Source organism: Typopeltis vanoorti, chromosome 10, assembly GCF_054136105.1.
Source record: "Typopeltis vanoorti isolate ZY-2024b chromosome 10, IOZ_Tvanoo_1.0, whole genome shotgun sequence".
Taxonomy (NCBI): domain Eukaryota; kingdom Metazoa; phylum Arthropoda; class Arachnida; order Uropygi; family Thelyphonidae; genus Typopeltis; species Typopeltis vanoorti.
Genome location: NC_143558.1, coordinates 96,048,230 through 96,064,289, shown reverse-complemented (window position 1 = coordinate 96,064,289; position 16,060 = coordinate 96,048,230). Strand labels below are relative to the sequence as shown.

General features: G+C 33.7%; 1 protein-coding gene across 2 annotated transcripts in view; it reads left to right on the top strand.

Annotated features, from left to right (window-relative positions):
• Sym (symplekin scaffold protein) overlaps positions 1–16,060 on the top strand; it is a 649,809-nt gene that overhangs the window by 241,825 nt on the left and 391,924 nt on the right. For both annotated transcript variants that reach the window (XM_090398863.1, XM_090398864.1), the window contains one exon: positions 11,612–11,698. In XM_090398863.1, coding sequence (XP_090254989.1) covers positions 11,612–11,698 — 87 coding nt within the window. The remainder of the gene's footprint in view (positions 1–11,611; positions 11,699–16,060) is intronic.

Below are 16,060 nucleotides of genomic sequence, written 5' to 3'. Positions count from 1 at the left end.
CAAGGAAAAGAAGGAGTAGCCATAGTATTCAACACTAAATATGAGGCTAATCTTCTTGAATGGCAGGCAGTCTCAAGTTGAGTGATATGGGCAAATATGAGAATGGGGAACTGGACAATGAAACTTATTTGTGCCTATGGTCCAACAGAAGGCTCTACTAAGGTAGAAGTGGAGGAATTTTTTGATGCTTTAGAGAAAGGAACTGACACAATGAAAAAGAAAAAGTTGGTCCTTGTTGGGGATCTGAATAGCAGAGTAGGAAATGATTGTCAGACATACCAAAATATTTTGGGAAAATTTGGAGTAATAATAATGGCAAATACCTGTTGGATTTCTGCTCAGGACATTGACTGGCTGTTACTAACACCATGTTCCAACATAAAAATGTGCACAAATTCACATAGAGAGAAGAGGCAAGGAATAAGAAAAGTCTCATTGACTATGTTATTGTTGACAATGATGTTTTCTCCCTGGTGCAGAACACCAAAGTGTACAGAGGATTTGAAATTGGAAGTGATCACTATTTAATTTTCAGCAGTATAAAATTGAATTTCATATTGAAAAGAAGAACATGTAAGAAAGTTTTAAAGCGAATAAAAGTTGAGCAGCTCTCAGATGTGAACTGTAGACTAAAATACACAAAGATTATTGAAAAAAAAATGAAAGAGTTTGAGAACAGCAACGAAACCTTGGAGGTTCAGTGGCAAGCCTTGAAGAAACCGTGATTGATTCAGCCAGAGAGGCATGTGGTGAGGTTGTCTGCAAGGATAGAAAAATCAGAACTCCATGATGAACACAGGAAATTAAAGAGGCACTGAAGGAAAAGAAGAAAGCATATCAAAAGTTCCTGGCAAATAAGTCCACTTGTGCTCTTGGAGAATACAGAAACAAATGTAAGAAAGCTAAACGCTGTGTAAAATTGGCTAAACAAAAGTCATGGGAGGACGTTGGCAAGAACATAGAAAATAAATATCGAGAAGGTGGCAAGATATTCTGGAGGTTGTTGAAGAAGAGAAATGGAGGAAGTGCTGTAAAAAGAATTAGAGATGATAAAGGTGACATGAAAACAGGAGAAAAAGATATCCTTGAAGTATGCAGTAATTACTTTGAAAAAACTGCTAAATAAAACAAGCAGTGATGAGAGCATATTGGTAAAAAATACTGACCAGGCATGCAGTCAGGAATACATATCCATACTTGAAGTAGAAAAAGCCATCAAACCTGAAATGTGGAAAGGTAGCAGGAGTAGATGATATTCGACCAGAAATGCTCAAGTATGGAAGTATAAAAGTCTTACAGTGGAGATACTGTTGGATTGTGATAGAGTGGAATTTTAGGAACACCTATCTTATCACAATCTAACATGCATTTCCAAACAATAAAGGAATATAAATACAGGTGATTGCCTCTGAGTATAAATTTTATGCTATGTAAATATATCAAGCAAGTTTCACTATGAGAGATTAAATAAGTGTGTATTTTGTACCATTCACAAATGAGTTAAAATCAATAATGAAAATGTAAACCTTTAGCAGAGTTTTATAAAATAATATGTATTAATAGATATAGAATGTTAACACAAATTCAACATAAGGGGAGAGTAAAGTTCAAAGGGCATGATGCAGTGACGTGAGGGAGTGGCTTGCCCCAAGCAAACAGCGTGATGTCAGTGCACGTGCGATAGCGGAGAAGACTGGACGCTGTGATGTAAGACCATGTGTGTTGGCTGGACATCGTGAAATGCGAGAAACACCGAGAAAAAAAGAGGGAAATATAAGGGTCATGCACCCCTGAAAAAGGGCTTTTTGTTCCTGGATCTCCTAGTGTTCGTCTCTCGAGGTGGTGAAGGGTGGCAGTGCCTCCATACCGGAGGATTCCGATAAAGGCAGCAGCGGAACTCGGCGGTCGTATCTCCGCGGAAGAAATAGGCAGTCCATAGAAAGCCAGATTGAACCACGTGGACATTAAGGAGAAGCAGATTCCAGTAGACCATTGACACGATACAGAACCAAAGGGCAGATTAGTAGACTTTATTTGTATTTCACTGAATGTGAATGAGAGATTTGTGCCACGTTGATAAAGCAGAAAGGGGTACATTTATGATATTGAATAAGATTGTGTTGCTATTGTTTAGAGAGGGTTACCTTTAATCTTACTGTCTATCACTGTGACAAAGTTCATTAATATGTTGTAAGAAGTTATGAATATGTCTAGAGTGAGGAATTGCTAATTTATAAAGGGATTGTAAAAGATATAAATGCTATCTTGTGTAGTTTGACTGAACTACTGAGAAATAAAAAGATTGTGATAACATGCATGATTAAGGTATTTAAGAGTATAAATAAGATTCTTACTTTAGAGAATTACAGCATAATCAGTTATAAGTATATTTGTAGTATTGTAATATTTTAACTCTGTCCTGACTGTCAGGAACTCCCTTAAGATGGGAATTAAGCTAATAGTATTGAATGTACATATTTTTGATATATAATAAACCTTGCTTTTGTATCTAACTAAGACTATCTGTGATTTCCGGAATCCGATGCACCTCTTATAAAAAATAATACGAACCTATGCGGGAGATTAGAAAGAAGTAAAGTTCAGCCACGTCTGCAAAGTTGCTAGGTATCATTTAAGTACTGTCCTGAGATCACCTCTTGATTGATAATATTGTTAATCTAATAGCGCTAAGTGGCGCAGTGAAATATAAATTTTCTTGGCATTTTACAAGAGCTAGATCTCAGACACTCTGATACTCTGGTGTTGCCTCGATCTCGAGGAAATTCCATTGTCCCTCAGAGGTACCATGTGATTCCCGATTGAGAGTATAACGGGGATTTGACTCAAAGATAGAAGAATAGTTATAGTAGTAGAAAGTCGACACAACAATACCTCATAGTTCAGAAGGCCTGGACAGAGGGACGAATTCCAGATGATTGGAGTAGAGCTCTCATAGTACCCATATATAAAAAGGGAAATAAAACTGAATATGAGAATTACAGAGGCATTTCATTACTGAGTATTCCTGGTAAGATATATGCAAGTATACTTGAGAAACAGTTGAGAACGATTGTGAAAGAGAAGCTGGTTGAAGAGCAACCTTGATTCAGACCAAATATTACTCTAAATCCATCACCATACCCTATATCAGAGGCACCTCTGAAAAAATTACAAAAATCCTAAAAAAACACGGCTTAATTTCTTGTTACAGACCATATAAGAAATTGGCATCCCTTATCCGCTCCACTAAAGACCCCCCCAGACCTACCTGGTGTATACCAGGTCCCTTGCAGCTGTAAGCTGTCCTACTTTGGCCAAACAGGCAGGACAGCCAATATCAGAATTACAGAACAAAAGGACTACATCCGGTTCCACCAATACAGCCACTCTGGTCTTGCAGACCATGCTCTGGATACCCGCCATAGAATACTGTGGAAGAAAGCCACAATCATTCACCATAGTAAATACAAGTACGAAAGGCTTTTCATGGAATCAGCCTCAGCCCTAAGAAACAATCCAAACCACAACAAATTTGGCTGCATGAGACTGCCTCAAATTTGGGAAACCTACATCAGAAGACCTCAGCCCAGTCGCCCAAGAATACCAACATTGCCTGCTAGGGGGCACCAATAGGACTTTAGGAGAAAGAATAGCTTCCTGCTTCCTCCTCATTTACTGTTTGCTGTGCCTGTGTGCAAGTGTCTTGCTCACAAGTTCCCATTGAAAATGGCAATGTGACATTGCCGAAATATTGGATTTGTATTAAAAAGTTATTTTAATGTATATCTTAGTCTATGTTGTTATTTCTCTAAACTATTTAGTAATAATCTAAGTCATATAGTTCAATCATACATTAGTTTATCATATTCTAAGTAATATTGTTCAGTTATATGTTAGTTTATCATGGGTACTAACATTCTGCTGAAGAAACAACTGAGTTTGAAATGGTTATAAACTGGTACTGGGACTATTGTATTAATAAAAGGCAAATATATTAGCAAGGCCCAAGAAATTCACTTGCCCACTTGCCACAGGCGAGTTATCAGAGAAGAGTGGTGAGTGAATTTTGGCCTCTTTCTAAATGCATTCCAAATATATTATTTTCTTTGTATAATTTACGCTTTATTTTATTTTATTTTTAATTTTAAAACATCTCATTCACCATCAAGTTATTTGATCATAGGTCACTGCCAACAATGTTATTAAAGAAGTTTTATTTACAGAGACCTGGAAATAAAACTTCTGGACCTGAATTTGAACACTACAGGGTTTGCTTTTAAAGAATTACAAAAACATATGCTGGTTTTCTCTAAAAGTCACAACATAAACCAGTCAGAACCTTTCTTTATGGTTCAGAACATTATTTTACTTTCTATGTGAGGGTATTACTGTCATTAAAAACGCAACCTTTTATATCTTTTCTGTAATCAGTGCTGTAGTCATTGTTGTAACATAACTGATAACTTTTTTTTAAGCATTTTTCTTTGTATGTGAAAGACTTCATAAACATCCAATGTTGGGTTTCAAAAATTCCCCTCATTTCTCTCTCAGCAGTATTATAGTGTTTTTTCATGCCACACATGTTCCCCTATGTGTCATGCTTTTGTTTTTTGTTTTATTCATAAAGCAAGAAAAATGAGCTGCTTTTATGTGTGACATGTAATAGCAGCTCATTTTTTTACCACTTTACTTTAATAAAATGAAAATAGCAAAGCTCACATGTTTCAAGTATGTGAAAAATAAAGTTTTTTATATCATAAATACATTTACAGTAATTACAGTTATCATTTCCAATTATAAATTTCATAAATCAATGCATGCATTTAGTTCAACATTAACCTTACACACATATAGTAAGCATGATGTATGTAATAGACAATCTGTTATTAAACAAATTGTCCTTTTCTTACAATATAATTTCATTAAGAAAATAAATTAATTATAAATTCACAAAATTGGCACAGTCTAATTAAATACTGTAGTACATGTATACATCTTGTTCTTCCAATACCTTACACCTTTACACCTTATTACAATTATAATATAAGGTGTAAATTACTATATTACAACTGTGCACCAGTAGGTGCACAGTTATAATATAGTATATCCTAAGGCTTATTTTCACATCTTATGACACAAATTAGCTACAACGTCACCATTTATTTATGTATGAATAGTGATATTTGCTGTTTGGGGGTTTATAAAAAGAAATTCTGTTACAAATTGCTTCTTGTTATTGATTTACACAAAACTCATGGAGTAAAAAATATATATAGAAATATTCATATAATGAAAACTCATGGAGATAAAGTCTGTTAGATGAAAGTGAACCATGTTGCTCTACTGTTTTGTGCCAAATAGTAAATGCAAAGTGGTTCATGAGCCTCATGTTCAAAATAAAGCCTGCTTATGTATTGCCAAGACTATTTTCTTGGTCTTCCTCTGTATTCATTAGTTGGCCTGTAGAGAGCAAAGCACTGAACGTCGAAGGTAGATGTAGATCGTTGGTGTCACAACCATCTCAGTTGACTTTTTTTTTAATAGTTTGTTAAGCATTCTTTGTTGGACCGTTCATTGATAGCGATGTTCCATGTCTGGGAATCATATGTAAATATGACTGGTGCTTTATACAGATGAATTTTGGTATTTGTGTGATTAAATATTTGAACACTTCACATAATAAATTATTTTTATTTAAAATTCTTTGTTATTTAAAAAAGGTACATCTTCCTAACCCAGAAGAAGCTATTAGCATATGTGGGGAAACTAGTTGGTATAATTATCTTATTACAGCCTAATAAAATCTAATATCAGTTATATTTGCATGAGATAATTGTATCTCATGCAAAGATTGGATCTTGTGACTGAGTATATCTTGAAAAGTGAGTCTGGCTTCATAACAAGCAGTACCTACTTTCTTTTCTTTTTTTTTTACTAAATTATCCATAAACAATAATTTATATAAATTCACCCTTTATTATGAACAGTAAACAAAAGGAAGCACAAACTGAGTTGTGTTGTCGCATACAATTTAAACCATTAAAGGAAAGCACATTTCGGCATAATTACATGTATAGTGAAAATTAAAGAATGTATTACTTTGTGTTATTATCATCATAACATTTAGTTTTTTTTAAAACATCACCTGTAACAATATTTATGGATAGTAGATTTAAGTTGTATTTCTGGAGCCCTGTATATGAGCATTTCGGAATACGTTGTTTATTATTATGGGAATGTTTATTATTATGTTTACTGTGGGACTGGAAATACATTTTGATTAAGTGGGGACATATGATATATGATGTGTTTCCTTTAATCCACATTATTTTCTATTCTTACATCAGCTAAATATAGTTTTGTATGCTTTAAGTTTGTGTAAGTTATATTTGTTTTTAATTCAAATACAAACTGAATTTCCCTTCACCTGCTTCAATTCAAAGTTTTGCAATATCTAAGCTAATCATAATCATTTATTTTCTTCTGTAGCATTTCACTTTAACCTCTAAAATGCCACTTTTCAAAATTGATCTCAAATAATAATTTTCAACAGCAAGTTATCACTTTCACCACCCTGAGTACAAGTTAAATCAAATAGTATTTAATGGGTATGTCATCATCATTGTATTCCTGACAGTAGATACTCACTATAAGGTACTTCTAAAGAGAGAGAAGAGAATTAGTTATAGTCAGTAATACTTTCTGTGGGATCATTGGCACAAACAAGTGTCATTGTCCATTTTGATGTTTGTCCATATCACTGTGTTTTATGTTGCCTGCCATTCAAGAAGATTATCTTCCTGTTTAATGTGGAATACCTTAGCTACTCTTTCATTTCCCTGATCATTATTGTCTGAATATAACATTTTGTGTTTGTTATTAAGAAGAATCTCACCTGAGTTATATTCTTTTAGTTTATTAGTCGACCATAAATATTAAAGGATCTACACAATTGTCAACAAGTTTCACCAGCTATTCTGTCTGACTTCTTCAGGACAAGAAAGTCGGTACAATACTGTTTACTAGTAAAAAAGAGAATGGAGTAGCACAGTCAAATCAAGTAAAATTAAAACTGACGTGTAACATCATACGCATGGAGCATGGAGTCTCAATAATTGTTCGTTGAACGTGCTGTATAGTTTTTCGCGAAATAAAATTCTGGTAAGCTAAGTGAATTTATTAGGCTTTTCCAGATGTCTTTCAGTATCATACCTTGATTTCTGTTTAGATTATCTCCTGTCCAGAGTCCAACTGCAGCTTCTTTGAAGTTTCTACATCTAAAATCCTCTTCTATATAAGGCATGGAACTGTTATCCCAATCAATGGAGTGGTGAGACATCAAAAAATGATGGACTAATCCTGAATGTCTGTTCTGTTGTTGTTAACATCTCCTAAATGTTATTTTTTTTGAATTTCTAGGCTTCTTGAAGTTTGGCCTATACAATTTAACCCACAGGAACATGGGATGTTGTATACACCTGCATATTTGTAAAAGGCATTATGTCCTTAGGAGATCTTAAGATGTATCGTATAGTTTTGACAGGTTTAAAAGCAACTCTGACGTTGAAATACCTTATGAGTTTGGCTATTTTTGTTGAAACTGATCTGACATAAGGGATGGCAATAGACAATGCATATTGTGTGACAGGAGGTAGTTGCTGTGGATCGTTCCTATGAAGGATCATGAGGTTTCTTAATGTCAGTTGATTTTAAACCTGTCAAAACTATACAACACATCTTAAGATCTCCTAAGGACAGTAATGCTTTTTACAAATACACAGGTGTATGCAACATCCTATGTTCCTGTGTGTTAAATTATATAAGCCAAACTTCAAGAAGCCTAGAAATTCAAAAAAAATAACATTTAGGAGATGTTAACAACAACAGAACAAACACTTCAGAATTAGCCCATCATTTTTCAATGTCTCACCACTCCATCGATTGGGATAACAGCTCCATACCTTATATAGAAGAAGATTTTAGATGTAGAAACCTCAAAGAAGCTGCAGTTGTACTCCGGACAGGAGATAATCTAAACAGAAATCAAGGTATGATACTGAAAGACATCTGGAAAAGCCTAATAAATTCACTTAGCTTACCAGAATTTTATTTCGTGAAAAACTATACAACACGCTCAGCAAGCAATGACTGAGACTCCACACTCCATGCATATGATGTTACGTGTCAGTTTTAATTTTACTTGATTTGACTGTGCTACTTCATTCTCTTTTTTACTAGTAAACAGTATTGTACCGACTTTCTTGTCCTGAAGAAGCCAGACAGAATAGCTGGTGAAACTTGTTGACAATTGTGTAGATCTTTTAATATTTATGGGCAACTAATAAACCAAAAGAATATAACTCAGTTTTAATAGTGACCAAATAATTTACAATAATGAAGAATCTCACCTGATTTTGTTTTTCCTTTTTTCTGTAACATCAATTGTATCAACCTGGTACTTCTCTGATTATTCTGCCAGTTCTACTTCTTTTTTGTTGATATTTCTTATGTTGGTGATGTTTATCCTGAATTCCGCTGATGTTGAGTTTGTTTCAGTAGCTTATTTATCACCGTTTGCTGTTGTTCTTGGAAGAAAAATTGTGGGCCTTGTTTAACTGAGTTACCCCAGCTTGCATCCTTATTCATTCATTATCCAGGTAGATACTTATTAATTGGTTGGACAGCAAGAAGGTGAGAATTGGATATGTAGTTCAGATGCTCTGGTCAGTTCTCCATATTCTTTAAAAGGGCATGTGGTGGTCCTCTCCTAATTATTTAGCTTTGAGACCTTTAAGTGACCCTGGTCATATTTCATTATCCTAATTGATAAAAGAGGCATTTATAATGACCAGCATGATAAGTAAGGTTAAAAAAAAGCATAAAACATGTCATAGAATCAGCAATATATAAATATTTTTTTGTTGAGAGTTTATTTTTCACTTAGTTAGACTATAATAAGTTTAGTTTAATCCTTTATCCAAGTGTGAGCAAACAAAGTTCGCGCCTGAAAGTATCTTCAGGACTGGGGTAAGGTGGTACAACACTGGACAACTCGTTGCAAAGGTGGAGAAAAATCTCATCACTCCTATCTCAGTATCTCCCATAATGCAAAGCACATCTCCTTGCGGATATGTGTAATGTTATGCATTAAGGCAAGGGTCACTACCCATACCGGTTTTGACCTCTATTGAGGTCTCGTCAGTGGGAGCCAGGCCCAGTAGTGAGAGGTCATCCCACCCTACCACCTTACCCCAGTACTGAAGATACTTTCAGGCACAAACTTTGTTTGCTCACACTTGGATAAAGGATTAAACTAAACTTATTATTGTCTAACCAAATGAAAAATAAACTCTCAACATCGTTCTCTGAATCCGGAGTAATTTAATAATAAGGCTGTACACCCTTTGGCAACTCCTATAGGATGAGATGACCTCTCACTACTGGGCCTGGCTCCCACTGATGAGACCTCAATAAAGGTCGAAACCGGTATGGGTAGTGGCCCTTGTCTTAATGCATAGCATTGCACATATCTGCAAGGAGATGTGCTTTGCACATTATGGGAGATACTGAGATAGGAATGATGAGAGCTTTCTCCACCTTTGCAATGAGTTTCCCAGTGTTGTACCACCTTACCCCATTCCTGAAGTTACTTTCAGGTTCAAACTTTGTTTGCTCACGCTTGGATAAAAGATTAAGCTAAACTTATTATAATATGTAAATAAACCTGAAAATTCTCACTCACAGTGAGATGAGCTGACAAGCTCATTTTTCAAGCCCTGAATATATATATATATATATAGGTATATAAAAAAAGTAGTAAAGAAAAGAATGTAAATAAGTTCTTGATAACATTTTCTTCTCTGAGCAGAAGTTTCATTACAACCAACTGTAGGCAGAAAAGTGAATCCTTTTGAATACTGTGTTTCAAAGGAAAGAACAAATAGAAGAAATTCTTGAATATTATAGAAATATTTTCAGATAAGCAGAATGAAATGTCTATGGTATTTTTCACATCAGAACATGTAGTTTTTATTTCACTAATAGTTTGCTCTTATACACACACTCCAAAACATTCTTGTTAATCTTCCAGATTGCATTGAATTACTTCTTCCAAACTTGTTCTGAAAAGGTGTATTGTGCATCAGCCAAAGAAAAGATATGAGGGATAAGAATCTAGTACTCGACAATGTATTCTCAATCCTACAAGCAGTCATTAAATAAATTTGAATGTCATCTTATGGATGCATTCATGTCATTTCAAGTCAAAAAATCTTGCTGAAATTAAAATAATAATAATATATAATCATGTATCAAATGAAGAAAAGGGCCAAAGGAAACAAATTCAATGCACATCGATTCCCTTTATCTTATAAGCTAAGTCATGAATAAATGCAAATACCTCACAAGTGCTCTTAATGATGTCCTCTAATGGATGCATTAGTGTTCTTTAAAGAAAATCAACCTTACCTTCATAGCTCACTATGCAAGGAAGCATTGGGATCTGGCTCTAAGGACACTCAGGTTGTAAACTTTTGAAATCAAACAGGAAGTGGCAAAATAACAAAATACATTTATCCCCATAATATTACTGCTAAGAATTTTTGATTATTTAAAACTTCAGAGAATTCAGGAAAACAACCTACACAAGATCAACTTCACTCAGAAACCGATACTGATATTCTGTTAATGCTATAATGATGTTACTTTTTACAAATAAATAAAAAAACACACACAGAAACACTGCTTCGACTTCATTAGATTACCCACTGTCTTCTTGGGGACTGTGTGAACTAGCTTATGAGTAGTGAACTAGTAGTTCAATACTTATAAGCTCCTGTGTTCAAATATTTGGGCATATTTATTTTAATTTGACAGTTGGCAACACTGCTTCTACAACCTCGCACAGACTACTGGAAAGACATATTTATATTATGATGTATCTTCCTATATTTCTTGGAGACATTGTAAAATATAAATCATAAAACAATAGTTGTATATTTGGAATTATTTTAGAAGATTGAAATGTAGTGTTGAGGGGTCACATATTTTTATGACTTCGGATTTGTTATCATAATATGTATCAGGACTGAAAGATGTAGGAGGATAAGATAGGGATGTTGCAGGTAACATGCAACATTACTGCTGTATTTTGTTGTGAAACATTATTTAGACTGGGCAACACCAACAAATTAATGTGTTATTGAGTCATTATTTTAAATATTTAAGGCCTGATGATATATGCAAGTGCGTTATATACATTTTTATGCTTTAACAATACATCTAGTTAAATTGAATTTAACTAGATGTATTGTTTTAATATGAGTACACTCTCTCTTTAAAAAAAAAAATCATTTACTAAAAAGAGCCAAAAGGCTCTTTATCTAAAAAAAAAAAAAAAAAAAAAAAAAAAAAAAAAAAAAAAAAAAATCATGTTAATGAATGAAGTAATGCAATTACCAATCTTCTAAACAGATGTAAACACCAAAAGACAATCAGTGATAATCTATATACTTCCTTTGGGACAATCACAGAACTAATTGGAATTGACCGGACTAATAATGTGTAATAATCTGTTCTGCAGTTGAAAGAAAGAGTTTTTTTTTTTTTTTAGATACTGAAATCTATGCCAAAACCTGAAGAATTAAAGAAAAGATCCAGAACCGAAGAAGGACAAACTGTCAAGAGAATTAAAATAGAGGTAAAATACCGTTTTTCCAAATTAAAAAAACAAAAATTACTTTTTGTTTTTTTAATTCTTATTATTAATTATGTATATATATTTTTATTTATTTATTTATTCCTTGTGTTTTTGAGTCTGAAATGGTGTTTCCTCTTTTTACTGTTTTTGATTTGTGACTCTTCTCATAAAAAATGACTGATTTTTAAGAATATCTCACCAGATAATTTTTTACTCTACACGAGGAGTGACATACTAAATTCACTACGATATAAACGAACATTTAGGATATTATAGCATACATTCATGAAGTCTAAGAGAACCATGTTTTTCTTTACTATTATCTACTCAACTTATAGTATCTTATGTCAGTTTATCATTACAGAACTGAAGTGTAATAGAATAAAATTAAATTTATAATATTTTATTGCATAAATAACACAAAGCTTAAGGAAATATCATTATTATTTTCTATTTATAACTTTAAGGATAACATATATTATGACAATCCAACATAATTAATAATAATATCATTTTTAGATTCCTGTTCAACACTTTCCTTCCAAATTAGTCTCTGCTATTCTGCCAAAAGTCATAGACCATCACTTCAATTGCCTGAAAATGAAGTTGAGAAGTAAATTTTGTAATATATCAGTAGTTCATTCAAAAGTTATTTGAATAATGCATACATTGTGCCCCAGAACTAAAACCTATCCTGTATTGCCTCTTCAAATATCCTATTCAGCTGGCATCTACCCTATAACATGGAAACAGGTCCACATCCAGCCCATCCCAAAGAAAGGTGATAAAAGTCAACTAACAAACCACCATCCAATTGCTCTCACTTCTGTTCTCTTTACTGTTATGGAGAAGGTCATCAACAACCAACTTTTGAACCACCTAGAGACCTACCAACTAATCAGTGAGCAGCAGTATGAATTCCGTTACTTGTGATCTGCAGGCAATCTTCTTGCTTTCACACCCACCTCTGGACTCAAGCTATGGAAATATTTGGAGAAACTCATTTGGTTGCTCTCAACATTTCAAAGGCATTTGATCAGGTTTGGTATAGGGGCTTACTTAAACTGCCATCCTGTGGCCTGCTTTCCATACTCTTCAACTGGATTGCCAACTTTCTCACTGGTCACTCACTTCGTGTCATGGTGGATGGCTTCCTCTCCTCAGATTTCCCTACCAGTGCAGGAGTACCCCAGGGTTCTGTTCTTTTGCTTACTCACTTCCTCTTGTATATAAATGACCTGCTCTCACAGACTTCCAATCCTATCCATAGTTTTGTTGATGAAAGTACACTCCATTCCTTCTCCTCCATTTTCTATAGTAGTTCTGTATAATGGTTTTTCCCCTGATCTTTTTTCTTTCAAACACTTGTTTTGCTAATCTCATATCTTATTCAGTTTAAATAACCATATCATCTTAGAGTAGTTCTGCATTCACATTCTTGATTTATTTTATAAGAGGCTGATATCATCTACATAGAGTAAAGAATTAAGTTTCATACTCTGTTTCCTGATATGGTCCATATAGATAATAACTAACAATGAATATAGTGGGTGACTTTGTTTTTTGCCGATTTGCTAATTAAATACATGTTGCATTATTACACTTTGCTAATTAAATACATTATGCATTATACTCTAAATTTTATAAGATTCCATTTGCACCATGTAAATGAGCTGTTTATCTGAAATTTTAAAAATTTCAAAAGCAAATAAGAGGTTATGAAAATATCAGCTTTCATCATTTCTGGATATTGCACCCAAAGGGAAAGGACTGTGCCTTTGTGTCTACAGTTATTTCTATCTCTGATTAGGTTACTTGTTACTGGTTTTTTGAACTATGGATTCTGTTAATATAGACAGAAATCTTTTGAATACTAATATTAGCTCGTGTGCAAAAGTTGCGTATATTTATAATAAGTGAACTAGATTAACATAATAATTTAATTATGTTAATATTAAATTAATACTGAAGAGAATAGCATCAAAAGGTTTCAACATGTCAACAGAAATTATTAAACTCTTGTTGAATTTTGTAAGCTCTTATTTACCTAATTATATATCTGTTGAAGAATTACATAGTTAGCTGATGCTCCTTATTCCTATTTTTACTCTATTTATTATATTTTTCACAGATTTATTGTTAGTTGGATAGCCTTATTTTTGTGATTATTAAGTGACTATCAATATCAGGTTATTTGCCATAGGACATCAGTTTAGCATATAATTAGAGATACAGTCGGGTCTCTTTTTATGTGGCAGATACGTTCCACAGAAAACAGCATATAAAAATTGCACAAAAAAGACCTAACTTACATTGAAAAATTAGGGATATGTTCCATAGTTTTCTAAAACCCCATAAAACTGAAGCAATGAATTAAAATAAACCTAAAATCGCATAAAAAGATTTATAAATATTCAGGAAAATAAGAATGCTTAAGTTTGTTTTAAAGCTTTATTCATTTAATTTTATTGAAAAGTAACAATTTTTTTACATTTTCTCATGAGAATTATCATCGCTATTAGACAATATTCGGCAACGTTTGCGAACTGGTGCGAAATCACTTTCATCACCAGAAGAGATAGGCACATGCGATCTGTATGGTAAAGGCAATGATTCTTCACAAACAGAATTAGCTTCACCCTCGTTCTGTGATGATTTTTTTCTTCTGATAATGTAATCAGTGATTACACTTTGCGATGATGATTTTACTAATTTTTTATACAACTCGCGATATCCAGACATACATACAGTTCTTCAGCTCATGTTGGAATTTAAAGACTCGTTCAGAATTTTTGTCATTAGCAAGAAAATGATTTTCCAATTTATTTCACAGTTCAAGATCTTCTCAAATTATATTTGCATGAGTGAGGAGGATAGGTTTTTCTTCCGCTTCACTATTGTTTTCTGGATCTTCGACGATATCTAAAATTAATCGATATCCAATAATATCATTGTCACTTAAGACATTATCCACGAGCTATTCATCCACATCATAATGGCTAAATGTATCAAAACCTTCTCCACCAATATCATGATTTCAGCTAATAATGTGGATGTTTGAATGGTTGCACTGTTTGCAACATATCCAGGCCAAACTGCTTTTCAGCAGGCATTTAAAATTTGTGGTATTATTTCAATGATAGCAGATGCAACATGATTTAAACAGTCCAAAATAGAATTTTTTTTTCAAACAACAGTTACTGATTTATTTTCTAGTTTATCCAATATAAATTAAGTGTGCTTAACGTAATATTTTTTGAAAGTAGCAATTATGCCTTGATCTAGTGACTGAATAATGCTTACACTTCATCAGGTGTAAGAGAAAAGGACATAAAAATCAGAGAGAACAGTACAAGTACTGGATTTCTACACATTGCAGAATGTATTAAACAACAGAGGTTAGCATTTAAATGAAAGAAAGAACTCTGGGTGTAGCATCATGGGCACGTGTGCATGTAAGGTCTCGCGATCTCCAATATTGAATGGCAGAGCTGCGAGAGTCTGGTAAACTATAGCTTAGGTTGCTATCAATGTGAATGGGGTCAAGATTTTTAGATTTCCTTAGATTCTAGAATCCGTCTCTCTAATTCGTCATAACATCTATGAACGTTGTTAGTTAAATCCCAGTGTATTTGATGTGGGAGACTTCCTTCATTATAGTTTGCCGAAAATAATACATGGCTGGACAAGGCGCTGGCTCGGGTTCTGTTGTAGGAGATGTCGCTTTGATGCTCTTCTAGGTAGAATTCAATGGATTTTTCCGTTTGACTGTAGTACGGTTTACTGCAAACGCAGTGAACTCTGTAGACACTAGGATATTGAAGATTATTATGTCTATTCTTTGGATGGCTTAAGATTGAGCAAAGTTTGGGTAAAGTAGTGAAAAAAGTCTTGATATTGTATTTCCTTAAAATTTTTGCTAAAACTGGTGATAGAGAGCTAATATATGGTAAGGAAATGCAGCCTATGGAATTAGTTGTATCTTCATTGTGTTGATGAGTGACGGTTACACAATATTCTATTTATAGTTCTCCTAGAGTATCCATTGTTCTTGAAGGTATTTTGAAGATGTTTGAGTCCATTGTGAAGTTCTTGTTCGTCTGACAACAAAGATCTTGCTCGATGACCCAGAGTTGAGATGATGCCGAACTGTTGTGGTGGATAGTGGTGCGAGGCCGTGTGAAGGTACCTGTTGGTGCGCATCTGTTTTCTAAAAATGGAGAATTTGATATGTTCAGCTGATTTGGTTAGTAGAATATCCAAGAAAGAAAGGAAGCCATCCACTTCTAGCTCATATGTGAATTTAATATTTGGATGTATATCGTTCAGGTGATTTTGAAAAATTTTGAGGCTATCTAGACT